Genomic DNA, 18,907 nt, shown 5'->3' on the forward strand with positions numbered 1-18,907 from the left:
TGCTACCTGGGAGAAGAGACCAACACCCGCCTCGCCACAATCTCCTTTCAGGTAGTTGTAGAGAGCCATAAAGTCTCCCCTCAGCCTCCTTTTCTCCAGGCTAAACAACCCCAGTTCCCTCAGCCGCTCCTCATCAGACTTCTGCTCCAGACCCTTCACCAGCTTCGTTGCCCTTCTCTGGACACGCTCCAGCACCTCAATGTCTTCCTTGTAGTGGGGGGCCCAAAACTGAACACAGGATTCGAGGTGCGGCTGAGTACAGGGGCACGATCACTTCCCTAGTCCTACTGGACACACTATTTCTCATACAAGCCAGGATGCCATTGGCTTTCTTGGCCACCTGGGCGCACTGCCGGCTCATATTCAGCCGGCTCTCGACCAACACTCCCAGGTCCTTTCCTGCCAGGCAGCTTGCCAGCCACTCTTCCCCAGGCCTGTAGCATTGCACGGGCTTGTTGTGACCCAAGTGCAGGACCCGGCACTTAGCCTTGTTGAACCCCATACAATTGACCTCGGCCCACTGATCCAGCCTGTCCAGGTCCCTCTGTAGAGCCTTTCTACCCTTGAGCAGATCAACGCTCCTGCCCAACTTGGCGTCATCTGCAAACTTACTGAGGGTGCACTCGATCCCCTCGTCCAGATCATTGATATAGATATTAAACAGAACTGGGGCCAGTGCTGAGCCCTGGGGAACACCACTTGTGGCCGGCCGCCAGCTGCATGCAGATGCAGACATAGGTTTGAACAGGGAAAAAAAATTCCGGTAACATTCCTAAGCAATGGAGAGAATGATCTTATTGTTCAAAGAGGACAGCCGGAGGAATAAAATGACTGACAAGCATTATACAGATGACCCCACCATGCATTGCTATAGCACGTCAGCAAGCGTAAAACCAAACCTATGTTTTTCTTTAGAAGAAGTCCCACCTAACTTAAGCACCCAATTTTTCTTTTTGAATAAGCCCAACAAGCTAGTCTATACGGACATTTAAGACTTTCAGACTGTGAGTACGGAACAGCATTCATTGCTTAGATTCCAAAACCATTCATTTTAGAATAGCCAAACACAGACATCAGAACAAACCTTCATTAACGCTATCCTCTCTGTCAACATGGCTGCGAAATTTTTCTATAGTCTGACAGCTGAGTAATTTGGTACTGCTGATCTGCTCTCTCAAGGGAAAGACTTCATCCGTCAGATCTAAACTGTACCTTTCGTCACAGTGTTCCAAACCCTGGGGAAGAAATAAAAGAAGAGAGAAAAGGTCATTTGGAGATAAAAACATACATTCTACCTAAATATGAAAGAATATCTCTAACATAATATGCATATTATACTGTATATTTCCCATGAGCTTACTTCTGATGGCAAATAGAAACTACATCTGACATGCAAGAGAATTGTCAAATCGTAACGGGCAAGTTTGGAGTTTGGCTGTAAAGGCTTTTTCAAGATTTAGCATTTCCCTAACATTGCTCAGTTCTAAACATGTTTTGCAGAATTCCTTGCAACATCGAGGAATGATCACTACAAACAAATTTAATAAAAGATGTCCTGAACAAGTCCACCATTTCAAAAGACGTTTCATCAGACACAGTACTAAAACTCCGTAAACCTGTCAGAGATTAATTTTAACAGCTAGAAATTTCAATTTTTATGCACGAATGAAGAGCCAGTCCCTCCCAAAGTTGGGGCAGAGGGGAAGGGGAAAATAATATCAAACAATTCCTGCCTAAGACAACTCCTGAAGCAAAACAGTCGAGATTAAATTTTCCACACTGGGGCAAGCAAATCTAAGTTAAGGAACTCCACTGTACGGAAGATGTTAAGTAATGCCTTTACTGAGCAGTAAAATATGAAGGCAGTTTTCAAATGAGGGGCACTGGTCAGACTCTGATGTGAAAGCAGAGACTGTACACTCTGTCCATCCGCAAGCATTGTGCAGGACAACGGTAAAGACGTGCTCCGTGACCATGATTGCATACACTGGATTTAGCAACTGCTGAGATGGTATAAAAAAGATCTTTGAAAGCATAACTTAAACGTACCTTTATGTTTAATTACTCGAGCACAGACTTCAACCAGCCTTGAAGGCAATGCAGACACAAGTTTCACGCTCATTTATAAAAAAACAGTGCCACGTGTTCCAAAAGGCCTGTCTGTGACTTTTGACCACCATACAAAGTCAAAGATGCGCTGTTTCATCTTTGAAAGCCTCAAGTCTGGTTCCTGGAAAGTTAAGCACTGCTGCAGTAGACAAGTCTTTCAAGCTCCTATGAACTCTCTTCAGTGAACAAGGGTCAACAGGAGATTCCTCCTTGTTTACTCAAACTTGGCCTGGCAAATGGGAACAACTCTTAAATCTTCTGCCACTGAAGATGGACAAGAAACTTGACTCAGACAGCCATGGGGGCAGACAGCCAGGTAGTACTGGCCAATTTGTGACTACAAGGAAGTATTCTGAGACTAAAAAAGTCCTCTGTAGAGCACAGATCCTGTCCTAAGGCATCTCTTGGGGGTTCTTTTGGGGGTTTGGGAGTTGGTTTGGGGTTTTTTTTGGCAGTAGGTGATAGCAGGTCTTGGTATGAAGCTACACGGGGAAGTGGCTCATCGGGAAGCTAGCTGAAGCAGGTGCCTTTTCTCCCCAGAGGGTCCAGCTGTGTCGTTCTCTCTTCAGCTACCTTGTAAGATTGGTTCCTGTTCCAATCCTCCACAACACTCCTCACAGGGAAGCAGAAAGAGCAAGGGAGTGAAAGATCTCAAATCCAGAGGCCGGTGCCTGACACCTCTTACAACCCTGTGAATGCATCACTGGTTGCACAGTCTGCAGAGGGTTAAAAGTCTTGCATTAACTACACCACAGCTTTCTCAGGTGGCAAACACAACATTATTTAATCACTTTGTGTGCTTTTTTCTAAGAGCATCACCTGAAATTTCTAGTAGACCCATATTTAAAAGCTGCTGAAACATTTCAGGTCTCTGAGGTGAAAGATGACACTCGGCACATCTTATTCAGGAAAATAAGATGACCAAGACAAAGAATTGCTGAATAGTAAAAGCTCCCACATGTTAACATTAAAGAGACAGAACAAAGTAGCCAAAGAGAGAAATGGATAGAGACAACTGGTTTTGTTCCAAAGCAGCACACAGTACAAGGTATTGTCTTTGCCACTGCGAAAACTGTGGCTACAAATACCTTTTCAAAGAGGATGAAGCAACACAGAAGTTCAAAAACGAGAAAACTGGAGAAAGATTCAAGAATCTTCCTCCTATCCACCTGCCAAAGTACTTAGAGCGCTGCAAGAGATGAAGAAATGAACTGCAATGAAAGCCCTTTTAGAATTAAAACACCCAATCAGGGTGCTCTGCTCCTCTAGAGCACTGTATATTTATGTCATAAAAAAATTGCACATAAAGAGATGACATCCATATTTAGAACGCGCCCATTCACTTGAAGATATTGATACCTTGTCATCATGATAGATAATGCATTTTAAAGAAACACCACCTTTTCCAAACACCTAACCTTGCTCTATTCAAAAGCAACATTTACAAATGCGGAAGGAGCTTTCCTACGTACAAGGGAAAAGGTCAAAATCTAAACTCATTCCAAAACATCAAAACGCACAGTCCCTATAAAAACAGAGCACCACGACACAAGAATCACCCCGGTTTCATTCCACACCTATTGTGGAGAATAGGCAAGAGAAAGTCTCAAAATAGGAGGAAAGAATTGCTCTGAAATAAGATGACTTTCCCCTCAGAAAGATTTTGGAAGAGTTTCAAGCATACTACTGAATAGAATTATACATTATACGAATGCGTCTTATGTCTGTTACGTAGCTGAGAGATAATGATACCTCATGTGATTTTAAAGACAACATCTTTGGAGCCAGTTCTAAAAATGTATGCATTCTCTTCGGACCAAATCATACCACTGTTTACTGTATTCACGTATTTTGCTGGCTTTCAGAGTACACTTCATAGGTAAGCCAGCCAAAAAGTAGAAAGGGTTACCTTTATAGCTACTAGGTTGCAGGATCAACACTTAAGAGACCTTGTAGCTACATTTCATTTGAAGTCCTGCTGACAGAGCTCAAAAGAAAAACAAGACTATAAAACCAAAGATCAGAAAAGAATCAAGCTATATGACCGTATTTTAAGAAAGGGAGACAGACAGAAGCTTGTTCAAGTCTGCAGTGTGGCTAAAGTCTTCTCCTCCTCCATGCCATTAATTTGGTGTTTAAATGAAGAATAATTTTATTTGTAAAAGCTGCTTCCTCTTCAGGAATTGATAGGGGCTCTTTGCAGATGACTCTAGTTGGAACACACGACGCTGCAGTAGTATAAAACTGTATGACTCCTTTTCAAAAAGCATGGAGAAAGGCTGTGCCCAAGAAGACTCGGCAAAAGAGTATTTCTTTTTAGTCATCTCTGAATTTTGGTGGTCAATATTACCCCTGCCAACTTCACTGGTACTCACTCAGAGAAAATTACTATTTTCAGCCTTTTGCATACATGCACACCTTACCTCATACATGACTTGTCCTGATGCCAAGCGTTTTCTGTCACCAAATGTTAACTGCAACAGATGTAAACTCGCATCATCACCTTCACTGAAAAAGGTATAAATTATGAAGTTTGATTACAAAGCTGCTTTATAGTCCTCGTTATCCTTTTAGTAGATCTAGACTGAAGTTCTCTTAATAGCATGCTCCTGCTGAAAAGAAAAACAGCACTTCCCAAAACACGATCATTGGTCACATCTAGCCCCTAGAGCATACAGGAGGAAATTTGGACACTAACAGCTTCAGGGGCAAATGCGAACCATACAATTTGAAAGCTTTAATATGTTGTATGGACTAGAAATTGTTGGAAATAGTTCTTCACAGTGAAGAGTCATTGATCAGAACTGCTTTAAAGTCAAACTCAAAAAGATTGCCGCTCTGCGAACGTCTGAGTTCATGAAATACCATGCTGATGCTGAACGAGAGAGATCTTTCTCCCTTTCCCTTACCACCACAGCTCCAGTCCCTCTCTTGCATACACTGCACCCTTCCACATACTGATTGGATTCATTAGCCCAGCAGGAAACCATTGACTTTTCTGCTGAACAGTGATCGTTCTCTGCCAGGTGAGCTGAACCGGCTCGTGAAGGCTCCAAAGGCTGCTGAAGTTGGCACAAGGTAATGGCAATACTGTCACCTCCCTCCTTGAGGGGCAGCAGGCTGTTATATCGGCACGTTTAGTGTTCTAGGTCTGCAGCCTCAACTCCTTTTAAGGGTATTTTAATACCACGGTGCGGATATCAAACAAATCATGAAGCACTCGTCAAGAAGCAAAGGAAATCATTTCAGAACGCAAGCACAAAGATATAGCCACTCTTGCTTTGCCTTCTTTCAGAAGGTAGGAACTAGTAGGTCCCTCTTCACGTCTCTTAAATCCTGAAAAAATTGCATTGCGAGCTTAACACCTTCCGTACCTGAGGCAAGCTCCTGCACAGCTAAATAAACAAAACAAATGTACATGTATTAACTGTATGTGAACAAATACAAAAAAAATATCCATTCGGTGGCTTCTAGTAAATGTCGATTCACCTTTCTTGCGTAGACTGAACAGCCCACAAGTAGCAACAATTGCGAGGATCATTCTCAGGCTCTTGAAAAGTAACAGCATAGACAGGAATCCTTCCTCCTTCCAGCTGAGAGTGGTGCCTACAGGTTTAATAAAAAAAAAAAAAAAACCCACAAGTAAAAAGAAAAAGAAAAGAGGTGAGCCTGCTGGCCCTAACTGTTTGTAGAAGGGTAGAAGCATCTTCTGAGAAAAGAGCACCTTACGTGCTTATCCTCAAAGTACAGGAGGTCATACTTCCGTCTCAAACAAGCGAGTCAAGGAAGCGACTACTTTTTACGCAACAGTCAAGAGGTGAGGAAATTACTCTCCATCAAATGCAATAACCTGGGTTTATCTCCTCCTCTGCCTGAGGAGGAGGAACAACAACATACATGATTACTTCAGCTGCCAGGCAAAAGGTTGTTCCTACTGTTGTAGCCTACTTCAATATGGAACTGAAAATGCAGCATCTCTTCTGAACAAATTTAAAACAGCGCCAAACAGGAGTTGTTTCTCGTTTCTTTGCTTGCGCTGTGTAAAGCATTTTTCTCCCAGACTTCTGAACCTTATTTGCACCTTCACAATCCATTCTTGCCACCTAATTATTCCTCCACTCTCTGTTTATGCACCCAATAGGTTCTGGTGAGTCACTGCAGATTTGCTTAGGTGAATCCCTGTCTGAATTTGGTCAAATATTCCACGTGAGATTGCTCTTTGGCAGATTTAAAATCATCTCTTAGTTTTTCCATGGCTTATAAATTTACATGTCCCTTATTCTCATCTCCAAGGGCTCCAAGCAAACTTTCAATCACACGCATCGTTGCCTTGCAATGGGTCAATCCCCTATTTCGGTCAAGGCTGAAATGTAGGAAAGAATATCTGCTCAGGCACAGATCAGCTATGCATTTTGCATGTCTCACTAGTTTCATCCAGGACACTTTAAAGAATCTTATCGCCAAAATCACATTATTAACAACCTTAAACCTTTCAATGTATGCCCTAATTGCAGGAACTGGTTCTGAAAAATAATTTTTAAAATCTGTTTCATGGAAATACACACACTTCCTGCTTTCACTGACCACTACTGATGGAACAAAGTGTCTTACAGAACTCAGCTCCATCACATCCTAACTGCTTGACATAACCCAAAGCAGCATGCTTTCCACAACTCCTCCATCCACAGGCACTGTAAGGAAAACAATCCTAGTCCACTGGGGAGAAGGCGGTCCACTTAATCCATCTATGACTTAGGAGTTATTTCAGAAGAGGATTTCTACACATTCCAAGCTTATACTCAACATTTCCATCCCTGAAAAAGTTCTCTTTAAATTCACATTCGTCCTTAAGCAAAAAATGGAGAGCCCTGCACCTCCAGGCGTGGCCAAGTGCAAAGGCCTACTTACTCCCTCTTCAAAGTTTTCATATTCCATAGCGACAGGTAGCCATCTGAAAAACCCACAACGAGCTGATTGCTTCTGCTTATGTAGCACAGGGTTGATACTGCTGTTCCTGAAGGACTTTGTAATTGAAAACAGAGATGTCTCCCTTCTCTGGTCACAGTTTCTCTTCTTTGTGGAACTTCAGCAGGAATTGTAGTGGCAACTTCCAGATCTACACACACAAAACCACGTGGTAAATGAATGCGTTATGCCATTTAGGTTGCATTTTAAACACTGACGTGACAACAGGTATAATCTAATTCTACCGTCCCAGGCAAAATACCCATTTATGCAACACTTTTTTTGCTATTTCCACTTTGCACGTATTCAAAGAACATCAGAACTCTCTGACTGGACAGGTTTTCTCACTCGTAGTTCCAAACCAGGTACAAGTGTGACCTTCATAGACAAATTCTCCTTGCACTCCCTCAATCAGGAGGTTGGGCCTCATGATGAAGCTATTTGAAGTGGCATCAACTCCTCAAGCCACTGTTGTAATAGCCAAAACAGTGTATGCCATCTGAATACACAAATTAGAGATTTCATTCATCCAAATGCATGGCACCCCACTGGCAAGAATCACAGCGACATGGGGATCTTGGTGGGTGGGAGGCATTTATAACATTAGAAGGACTATTAAGCCTCTCCCAGTTTTAATCAGTTCAGGACTATACGATGTCAAACCGCCACCTGTCATCCGTAGTCATAAATGTCTGCGCACTAGTATCTTCAAAGCGGGATGCGGATTGTTTCTTTAAAAGACACAAGTTTTCTTACTTTTAAATTAAAGTATCAAAACTGCAAGCTTACACAATGGTTCTGTTTCATTCTGACTGCAGGACAAATCATCCAAACAAAGGTCAACCAGAAGGAGATGACCAACATCTGTAGCCACTGCTGCCACTCCAAAGAGCCATCGCAGACTCTGATGTAGGTGCCGAGTGCTCACACTGGCTCCGCCGTGATTAGTTATGGCTTCTATAGCCGTTACCTGCAGGAAAGCTACAAGTTAATATTTAAGCTGTTTGACAAGCTAGATAGAAATCACTCAAAAGGGAAGCCAGAATTAGCCCATCAGAAACAAGAAAGTTAATACAGGGTCATAAGGCTTAAAAACAAAGCATTGCTTCCAATTCTATCAAGAAAAAAGAAAAAAAAAAAGCCCTGTACAAAAATCTGTTACTGCCTCCCATTTCCTAGATTTCCTACAGTTATTTAAGTGAACTAACGTCAACTTCAAGTTCTCCCACCGCTCACAGCCCATCAGCACTGTGATACAGTCTATGCCTTCTTTGCCAAACAGCTATTGGCATAAATCAGGGCTCTAAGTCAGACGAGGCAGCGGCCAAGGTGCACGGTAGACACACCAGTTCCATGGGAATGAAACAGTTCTACGAAGCGTTGAAGGGAGATAGGAGCTTAGTAAAAATTACGCTAGTCCTCATTTCAAATAAAACTAACAACCAGACAAAGTAAAAAAAGTTTTAAGCGCACACCAGCACTTTTATGAATGTTAACAAAGATTTAAAAAGCCAGCCGAAAACAATGGCAGCTCGGTAGATAAAAAGCTGACTCCAGCTAAGGAAGAAGCGCACACTGCTCTTGAACATGCAAAGCAGTCTGCATGCAACTTGATTACAAGGTCTTTATTAAGACAGACCTTTCAGCACCTGCAACACATCCCAGGGCAATACGGACTGCTGTAGCAGAGATACAAGCACATGAAGACTCCTGCACTAAAGCTATACAGCAAAAGAACACAGGCCACCCTTTAGCCTTCTTGCAACATGCAACACAATGAAAACAGGAAGCTTTACATCAACAACAAAGTTTTACAGGAAAATAAAACCAAGAAGTGAGCATCACAAGGTCGTCCACTTTGTTTATGTATTTTTTAAGCCTCAAAGTTTTCTCCTCTCCCAGACCAAGCACTTGCTATGACTACACTGCCTGGCAGTCTGCTACAGAATTTACCTTTCGTCTTGGTCTCAAGAATTCTAATCTTAGAAGTACCTACAGCAATTCAGACAACTTTATTTTGTTTCAGATTTCCTAGAAATCAAATTAAATTTCCAATCTCCTCTGCTACTCGAAGGACTGTCAAAAGCGTTTTGACTACGCAAATTTTTGCTGCTCCAAGTCTTGATGACTGTTAGGAGGAAAGCAGAAATGCTGTACATATCTCACTGCAGAATTAGCCAAAGTTCAAGCGTTGCTTCTAACTTCTTTTTCTTTGAAGATTTTTTTCGTTGTACGACTGGCTCCAAATGAATCTTTTCCATTTTTGCATGCACTCTTCCGACAATGTTTCCCGGTTTTAACACTTCAGTTTTCCATGTAGAAGCTCCTGGCGCTGCCTATTTTTCCACTGCGCTATGAAAAGCCAGTGCATATTCTCCTAGACTACTGCCAACTCATTCCGGGAATGAACAAAGAAAACTTTTCTCAGCTCACTGAATCTGAATGCTACCCTTCTGCCTCATACAAACCAGGAAAAATTGGGAAAAGACCGTTCCGTAGTTCCGAAACATACAACCAGTATAAACCAATTTAAAATAATTAATGTTTTACATTCAGATTGGCTTTCACAAGAATCCCATTCAAATAATACTCCATTAACATTTTCAGTTTTCTGATGCAGTTCACATGCACATCCAGAGGGCAAGTAGAGATGCTCCCACGAAAAAAAGTTATGCCAAAATGCTTTCTAAGCTTGTCAGTTTGGGTTTTTTAACTCATTCCTTTACCCTCTGAATGACTACACATCTACCCTTACGCTAAAAGGCAGTCATACAGTCACTATAAATACCCTGTATTAATACACTAATGGCTTGACACCTTGGACCAGAGTCACTCTAAGTTAGTGTTAACCTGTACAACTTCATTGTCCACAGAAGATACACCCACACGGAAAATAGTCTGGAAAGGCAGGTGCTCATTAAAGCCTTAAAACAGTAATGACAAAAACGGCAGAAAGTGATGTCAAGAACCCATCTGCATTTTACTTTTAAAAAGAATCCGTGTGAAACACAGAGGAACATTCAGGCAGATTAAAACCCCAAATGATACACTACATAATATGCAAGTATGAGGTACAGAATAAACCCAAAACACATGGACAGTGGCCAAGTGGCTTGGTTTTGCTTACCCTTACTCCCGCTCACAACTTAGAAGTTAACAGTCCAACTCGCAATACCTGGGTCCTGTCTACGCTGATCTAACTAATCTAACAGCAAGAAGACAGGAAGCACAACAAAAGCAACAGACCAAACATGCTTGTAATCAAGAGCATTCAGGGCACAAGAGCAAAACTTCAGATAAGCTTTGCCCTTATTCCAAAATTCATAACCTTTATCACACAACAGCCAACTTTTCCCCCCAAGGCTTCTTCACATGTTCTCCTCAACCCCTTTTTTTGTGCTGAGGAAAAACTCCCTAATACAACCGAGAGTTAAAACGACATTCTATTTCAAATCACTTCTGTAGACGCAGAGGCAATATGTGACACGATCCTTCTTGACCTTTCCTTTTCCTAGTCCCAGCTTACTTAGATTTAAGAAATAAAACTTAACAAAGCTACGTCATTTTTCACAAACATGATTTACTTACTGATTACGCGCTTATGACAGCACACAGCTTGCCTTTCCATCTAAAACTCTAAGATTTATCAGCATGATAGGCAAGCTAACACAGTGGAGCACCAGCCCAACGCACATCTTTAGAAATTACCACAATACAAATGCTTACTACTACTAATCACACTGTAGCATTCCAAACAAACAAAACTCCACCTGTATTCTAGCAAGTCAAACCAAATCACCTTATGGAAAGCTGAGTAATAAGTAAGTATTTATTTGTTGCAGACTCCAACATGATAAAAATGTAGGGAGTCTTGATGGTCTATTAACTTACGCCCATTCTTGTTCACATTAAGATCACGTGACTAGGGCACATGACATCATTGGAGTTTACGGGTTATAGAAGACAGAAAAACTTAGTAACATTACCCCAGCGTATCCCACCAACACAAACACAATTTTCAATAAGCAGAGATTCCAGGACTTCAGACGGAAAGTCCATCTTTCAACAGTCTGTCAGGTAACTCACTAAAGGCTCTTTTCTCCTATCCTAAGTCAACACAAAAATGTCTTCTGCTCTCAAGTCACACCTGCTTGCTAGTCTGACATTCATGGGAATGTGCCCAAGTCATCTACACTACAGCTGGGGAAGCCTGAGATATTTTAAGGACAGTCTTTCTGACAGAAATGAACCGTTTAGGAAATGTACGTTACAGACCCTTGAAAGAGGGGTTTTTTTTTTCTTTTTCACTCTGGCCATAAGAAGATAGCTTTCCATGCCTTTTTGTGGAAGTGGAGAATTAGGTAACGATGCGCTCTACAATGAAACCCAAAAACTTGGTTTACTGTCAGTAAACTCAAGCGCGAACGGTACCGTTCAGCCCAAGATTTTACATCAAGCCGCTCTTGACTGGATACTCTGAAGTGACAGTATGTTCAAGCAATATAGAAAACATACCTCCTACAAAGAGGCGCTCCAACGCTTTTCCTGAAACAGGAGTATGCAGCACCAAACAACATTAAAGCTTCATTTCGCCCATTAACAGGTACGTACCCTTCCTGGAAGAACAACTGCTTTAACCACTCTTGATATTCCAAGGTCGTACAGACAGAGAACACTTCCCTCTGCTTCTTCCAACCCAACCAGCAGTCCCGTTCTCTTCTGCCAGGAAAACTCCTTTACCACACGAACAGTGGGAGGCTGCTCATTTACTCCACTGAAACGGTACGCAGAGAGCCGCTCTCCTGTCACAGAGTTCACTACCTCAAGTTGAGGACCACACGCCAACCATGCTAGGCCATTTCTCCCTGCAAGAGAAAAGAAAGCTGACTAAAGCAAAGTTCCAACAGAGGCTTGAAAACAACTGAAAAATCACAGTCACTGCCCCTTTCCTGCAATAAAAGTGCCTAACAGAGGAAGACCGGCTTACCTAATTCGGGTCAATTATTTAAAGCCACCCATTGAAATCCTCAAGCAACACATCTTAAAATTAACCACCTTAGTATTCTGCATTTAACTTGTCATTCCTGCACCGAAGAATTTGGATTGTTTGGGGTAAAGATTACAATGCATTGATCTACAGTCTTGATACCATATTCCGCTGGGTTTTGCTCTAAACCATCTAAACACATAGGGGAATACAAGTCTTAAAGCATACTTGAAATGTAACAAATCTAAGCAATTCTTTTCTAGTTTAGTAATTTTACTTGACACATGCCTACTTGGGGCAGGGATTTGGACTTCAACAAGAAATTATCTTAAAGCGGGCACTGCGTTAGTAAGCTGAAACTTTGGCACGTGCTGAGCACGGGAAGAATTTAACACATTTTCTTTCGCTGAACGACTTCAGACTCGAGGCAAGTATTAGCTCATTTACCACACTTACAGTCAGGCAGATAGATTCTAGCTGGTCTTAACAGAAGCCTAGACATCCAGATAGGCACGCAGCTCTACTTGCAGAGCACCTAGAAAGTCAACTACCTCATCTGCTTAGCCACTTTCAGCAGCTCTCACTGGCTACTCAGCTGCATCCTATTAAATACTTTGGAATGCAGTGCTTAACAGTGCTATCCTCTTCCTTCTGTTTTTATTCAGACGAGAAAAGAAAAAGCAGGGCATTTTGCCTCTGTAACACTGTAGAAGAACTATTTCTGCATGTGATGTGATGATGGGCATAGAGCTTGGGCTGCTGCAAATCAATCCAGCCCCAAACAACACCATTACTTTTTTGAAAACTGCCTTTTATTTAATTAGAAATTGAGGAGGGCTCACTGACTCCGCATGTTTCAGAAAACTATTTGAATAGCACAAGATCGGTGCGGGTTCTTGTAATGTCAAAGTTTTACTATACCAATGTTTTAATATTAGCGGGTTTAATAGTTACAACATCCTTTTTGTTCTCTCAAAACCCGATGCCTCTTGACAGCACCAACCCGACACAGTTGATACTACGACCCTATGCTTCAGGTAACCTCCAGGCATAACAACTTTATACCAAGACCAGATTTAAGGGAAAATGCTCACCTCCAGAAAACTTCCCGCACAGCAGAGAATCTAGGGTTATCCCATCTTCCCCAAGGGCCTGAAGAGTCACCTCTGGAAACTGCAGCAGGCTGCTCGTCACCTGAGCCGCTAGGTCTCCCATTCTTCCCTGTGAATAAAGAAAAAAATGCAAAAATAGACTCATGTCGGCCATAAATATTTTTGAGATTGGCAGAAGTTTCATCAGTGTGCACTGGATAATCTCCTATACATCTCCTGTGGCTCTTTCCCTTACAAAAATGGCACTCAGGACAGGTTTTGATCTCGCAGCAGAGCAAAAGGACAATCCTGTGCTTTTCTGATGCCTACGAGATCACCAACAAAAAGCGACACAGAGGTATTGACAAGAGAAAGAGCAGGAACAAAACCAGTACACTGAGTTCGAGTCTACTCACACGGGTTAGTAAGATGCGATCTGAGAAAAATCATCTATTAGAAAGCTTCTCAGTAACAGGTGGAAGTTTCCATTTCTTCCTTCCCTTGATTCTATACTTTATTACTCATTGTCAGTGAATGGGACCACATGAGCAAAGCACTGCTTTCTTCACGAGGTCTCAAAAGGAAGATATTCTACGTAGTTCACTCTTCCTGGGTGTTACACATGCTGACCAACTCAGGCACCAAACACAACCCTTGCCCTATGCTACAAACCAGTACAGCCAGCCACTTAAACGTGCGCACAAAGCGTCTTGCATTATCTCGACCATACGTGTTCTCCTGCAAATAAACTTTTAGGATTGTTTCTTCCCGCGTGCACTAAGAACCCATTTTCCTTACAGCACAGCAGGTCACCGCTAGTTTTGAAGACTAGACTCTGGGAGCAATACAAAGTTATGAAAGGGCAATGTTTATAAACAAATACAATTTATATCCATTGGACTCCCATGGAGAAAGATTATGCTCCAAAGCCTGGGCATTGGAATCCACTACATTTCAAGTCACAAGCACTCTATTTGAGAATATGTTCCGCAGTCTTCTGCCAGCATGGAAACAACGAGCGTGTGAAACACAGGAAGCGTAAGTCAGCACTAAGCACAAGTCAACATGTTGAAATACCATTGCCCATGGCAAAGCCAGTATGGCAGGACGCTGCTGCAGCCAGCCAGCCTGACTGCTCTGCCAGCACCCACAACTAGCACAGATCAAGGGGTCCAAGTGGGACAACTTACTTGCAGTAGTTTTGTTGGGTTTGCTTTTCGGTACTTGTCATCATTTCAAAGTGACAGCGGGATGAACTTTTGCACTGCATCCAGGGGCTCCCCAGAGTAAAAAGCCCCACAACTTGACCAGCATCCTGGCTTAGTTTCATTCTAATGACTTAATGAATATGTTTTAGGAGTAACCCATAATACCAAATACTAACACAGATATACTGGGTTGGTGAATAGCATCTTTTAAATGTTTCCGTTTGTGCCCGTTGCCTCTGGTCCTGTCCCTGGGCACCACCAGAAAGTAGCCAGCTCCATCTTCTTTACCCCCTCCCTTCAGGTGTTTAGATGCCTTGATGAGATCCCCCCTGAGCCTTCTCTTCTCCAGGCTGAACAGTCCCAGCTCTCTCCACCTTTCGTCGCAGGAGAGATGCTCCAGTCCCCTCTAGCCATCCTTGTGGCCCTTCGCTGCACTCTCTCCAGTAGTTCCATCTCTCTCTTGTGACCCTGGGGAGCCCACACCTGGACACAGCACTTCAGGCGTGGCCTCACCAGTGCTGAGCAGAGGAAGGATCACCTCCCTCCACCGGCTGGCAACGCTCCTCCTCATGCAGCCCAGGATGCCGTCAGCCGCCTTTGCCGCAAGGGCCCGTTGCTGGCTCACGGTCACCTTGGTGGCCACCAGGACACCCAGAGTCTTTTCTGCAAGCCGCTTTCCAGCTGGGCAGCCCCCAACATATACTGGTGCAGGAGGCTGTTCTTCCCCAGGTGCAGGACTTTGCACTTCCCCTTGTTGAACTGCACAAGGTTCCTGTCAGCCCAAAAACCACTCAGCACCCAAAACTCCCCAGCAAATCACAAAGAATTCTTCTCTGGTGGAAAGCTCACACCTTGACACAGTGGAGTCCTGCCTACAGCACACATCAGATGTGCTTTTCAGTCCAGTACCACCGGGAAGAACCATCAAATAAGTAACACTCCAACACCTGGACCACTCGTGTAACTTAAAATTTAATCATGCTGCAGTTATTAACTGCGTATAAAAGCATGTGAAAATGCTAGAGCATCAGGCATGCCCAGGTTTCTCCTAGTAAGCCAATGGGCATTTAAACATTTTTTTCTAGACCTCTGGCTTGGCAAGATGGAACTAGGAAGATAAAATCCATAATAATCTATGAACAACATATATAGGGATCTGGTTATTGGGATGGTCCGCTTGCATCATTCTGCTAAGTTAAACCAAGGATTACTGGGCAATCCAAACAGTGGCAAAATAGTTCGAGAGAGAGAGGTTAAAGGCATGAAGCCTCTCCGTCAAGAGCTATATCCAACACTAACCGCATTTCTGCTCTCTTTGGAAACAATGACTACAATCACATTCCTGTTTCTGTCTCTTAGAAATCAGATTCGTGTAAAACGCCACAGGCTTACTCCATGTTCACGACTAAACCACAATCCAACCTCCCAGCTGTATCCTATACCAAAGTGCTCTGTGTATCTGTTGCCAAAATCACCCTTCTTCTTCACCCTAGGTACTTATGACTTCCAAACATCATGAGCTATTTCCAGAGAAAGGAACATGCCACAAGTCATAGGCTGATGATAGAGTTTTGGATTAAAAAGCTCCAGGGAAAAAGGAAGAAAAAAAAAAAAAAAAAGACAGAAACGACACATTCAAGCAGAATCACATACAGCCAAGTCAGAGTTCTGGGATGTCAGTTTTGACTGTGGTCATACCTGAAAATCAGTTTCAAAGGCCAACAACGTTATGGGCTTACTGAAGAAAAAGCTACAAATATGGTCAGTCGCAGCTGAAGATAGGATTTCACAAAACGCATTGACTTCACTGCCACCTCCCATCTCTCCATCCGCTCCTTTGTTCCGCTACTGTATTCCCGTGGCTTACCTTGCACTGTCTTGAACACTTTTCAGAGCGCTTCATGAGCCAAGTTAACTCCCTAAGCAGACGGGAAACTAACCCTCAAAAGCAGGTGGTTTTCCACCAGGTTAGAGAGTTCACCTAGCTAGCAGAGAGAACGAGCAAGCATAAAAGGTGGCACAAGGAAAGAGGCAGGACAATGCATTGGGAAGAAGGAGAGGGAATTTGTCCGCCTCCGTTTTGTGGCAGTAAGCCATTATGCTAGCTCATACACGTGTGAAACGACACACTCAGTTTGCAAGGAGAGCTAAAAACCCCTTTACTTTTAGAAAGGACAGCACCCAAGACACAGTCAGTCGTCCTTGAAGTCCCTCTTGCACGTAGAGACTCACTATCTCACTGAGAAAGGCTGCAGCTCCCAGCTGTCATTCTTGCATTCAGCCAGATGTGGAAGCTCAGGTCATTTCAGGGAAGTGTTATTTGGTGATCAGAGCAGGGACAACCTTGTGTGACACTATTCAGATCACCTTGTCTAAGGAAACAGGACAAAGAGAGGGAAGCAGCCAAAGAGGAAGAAACGGAAGAAACACTAAGTTCTTCCGAGAAAAACAGCATCCACTTTGTTGAATAACAGGCAAAGATGACAATTACAGAATTTCTTGAATTGTTATTAACGACTGGTTCAATGACTTTTCCCCCAGAAAAACAGGAAGCAACTCACAAGCATTGGAGGAGCAGGAGATGGAAAAGACACTTTCTGCACCTTATAGTAGTCAGGTTCAGTGAATTTGCACTTCGCCATATTTGACTCCTGCAGAAAGAGGATTTAGTGAGCGAGCGAGCAGGTGAGTAAGGGCGTACCACCGGCTCATTTCTCTCCCGCTTAGGCAGAAAACCTCCCCCCGATCTTTTAGGCAAAACCCCTACATTTAATCCAAAACCTAAGGTTTAGTCTCAAAAGCCACTAGCAGAACAGAGACGGTCTGTACCAGAATTCTACAATCAGGCTGATTTCACTCAAGTGCAGCCTACGGATTCTCTTGCAGAGCTTGTGCGGATGCTCCACAAGCTCTCCGAGAAGCATGAATCTACAGCAGAAAGTGAGAAGAAGAAAGAACTTCAGCTCTCTATCCCAACAGCCCCCAGCAGCTAAGACCCTGTATCTGATGCAGACCAGAGATTTGGTTTCCCTTTAAATGAAAAAACAAACAAAACCAACACAGATCAGAAGTTGACACCGGAGCCAGTTTACCCAGCTACCCGCTATGGTTATTCTCTAACACGACTCTCCTGTCATTCAAGAGCTGCAGTCCCTGTCTAGCGTGGCTAAGCTAGCAAAAGTTCCTAAAGTCAGTTCTGAAACTGTGCTCTTTTTTGCGCCGCCTGGCGTACCTGGACAGACAGACGTAGATGCCAAGTGTCTCAGTACAGAACACGCACGCAGCCTTCCTAGTAGAGGGAGACAGTAGTTAACAAGACATTTCCAGCATCCCACACCCGTTTGCCCCTCCCAGCACAAATTCCAGAATCACAGAATCACAACGAAGAGAAAAGCCTTCCGGAATCACTGGAGGTCATCTGGCCCAACCCCTCGCCTCAAGCAGGGTCACCTAGAGCAGGCTGCCCAGGACCACGGCCAGACGGACGGCTTTTGAGTACCTAATTCTGAAACATACTTTTACAAACAGCAACCTGACAAGCTGAACTGCAAAAACATGGGCAACACGGGCAACAGGCCCAGGTTTTTGGTGACTCTCTCCTACCAATTTCAGTAGTCTCTCCACCACCCAAGTAAACAACAGCACACCAGCAAAGGCTTGTCACCACTATTTCACTAAAACTATAGCCGACAGCTTGCTAGGTAGAAGACACGGAATTAAGAGAAGCCCGATCGAGTTCATTTCACTGTCTTAAAAAAGCAGTGCGCAGGCAATTCCACGCAGGAAAACGAGCGGATGCAGCAAGCGAATGAGGAGCTGTCCTCGGCAGAACAGGGTGCAGTACTGTGTGCCCAAACGCACGGGACAGCCGCCAGCCAAGACTCACACGATCATCCAGACGGATGGGCCTAAGGCGGCACTTGAACTACCACGTTTAGCCATACACCCCAAACGGGGTTCAGCATTCCCGACACAATTAAGTCCCTAAATTTCCCATCCTTTGACCAAACATGATCAGGAAGCAATTGTTAGACCTGAAACACCGACACCACGCTTCTTTCTATTGCCAGAAGCTCCAGACCTGGAGTCACGCTTTATTAAGGAAGAAAGCAAGCACTGCTGTTTAGGTCAGCAACTTTGCTGCGGGATGCATGCCTCATGCAAAAAACAAGAGACCCCCACAAAACTTCTCTCTGGCTGAATAAGTCATGTTGACATTGGTTGCTTTCAGGAACGTGCCCAAAATTAAAAGCAGTACTGTGTATCTTTTTTTTCAAGAACAAAGAACACAGCTGCCCCAAGTTCTAGGGTGTTTATCCTGTGACTGGTTTTCACGTGAAAAACTTTGGTTCTCCCTGTCAAGGACTTTGAAATGACACAAGGCTGAGCTGCTTCGACATGGCTCGGTGCATTCACTGGCACCTCTTATTTCAGTAATAATTTCTTAGAACTACAAAGTGAAAACCCGAAACTATAACATAGTTAGAAGTAGACAGAATCTTGTCTCATCTGAACTCATGAGAGATTTGATACTATCTCGTGGACCC

The 18,907-nt window shown here is 43.4% G+C and overlaps 1 protein-coding gene across 1 annotated transcript in view; it reads right to left on the minus strand.

Moving 5' to 3' along the window:
• Positions 1-17,617, minus strand: part of LOC142407560 (protein ELYS-like) — a 56,621-nt gene extending 39,004 nt beyond the window's left edge. Inside the window, exons 1-8 of the mRNA XM_075497182.1 lie at positions 17,593-17,617; positions 13,156-13,282; positions 11,686-11,939; positions 7,864-8,044; positions 7,018-7,225; positions 5,599-5,715; positions 4,533-4,617; positions 1,085-1,235 (exon numbers count right to left, since the gene is read on the minus strand). Of these exons, the coding sequence (XP_075353297.1) occupies positions 1,085-1,235; positions 4,533-4,617; positions 5,599-5,715; positions 7,018-7,225; positions 7,864-8,044; positions 11,686-11,939; positions 13,156-13,276 (1,117 nt within the window). The 5' untranslated portion in view covers positions 13,277-13,282; positions 17,593-17,617. The remainder of the gene's footprint in view (positions 1-1,084; positions 1,236-4,532; positions 4,618-5,598; positions 5,716-7,017; positions 7,226-7,863; positions 8,045-11,685; positions 11,940-13,155; positions 13,283-17,592) is intronic.
• Between the last annotated feature and the right edge of the window lie 1,290 nt (positions 17,618-18,907).

This window comes from Mycteria americana, chromosome 3 (genome assembly GCF_035582795.1).
Source record: "Mycteria americana isolate JAX WOST 10 ecotype Jacksonville Zoo and Gardens chromosome 3, USCA_MyAme_1.0, whole genome shotgun sequence".
Lineage (NCBI taxonomy): Eukaryota > Metazoa > Chordata > Aves > Ciconiiformes > Ciconiidae > Mycteria > Mycteria americana.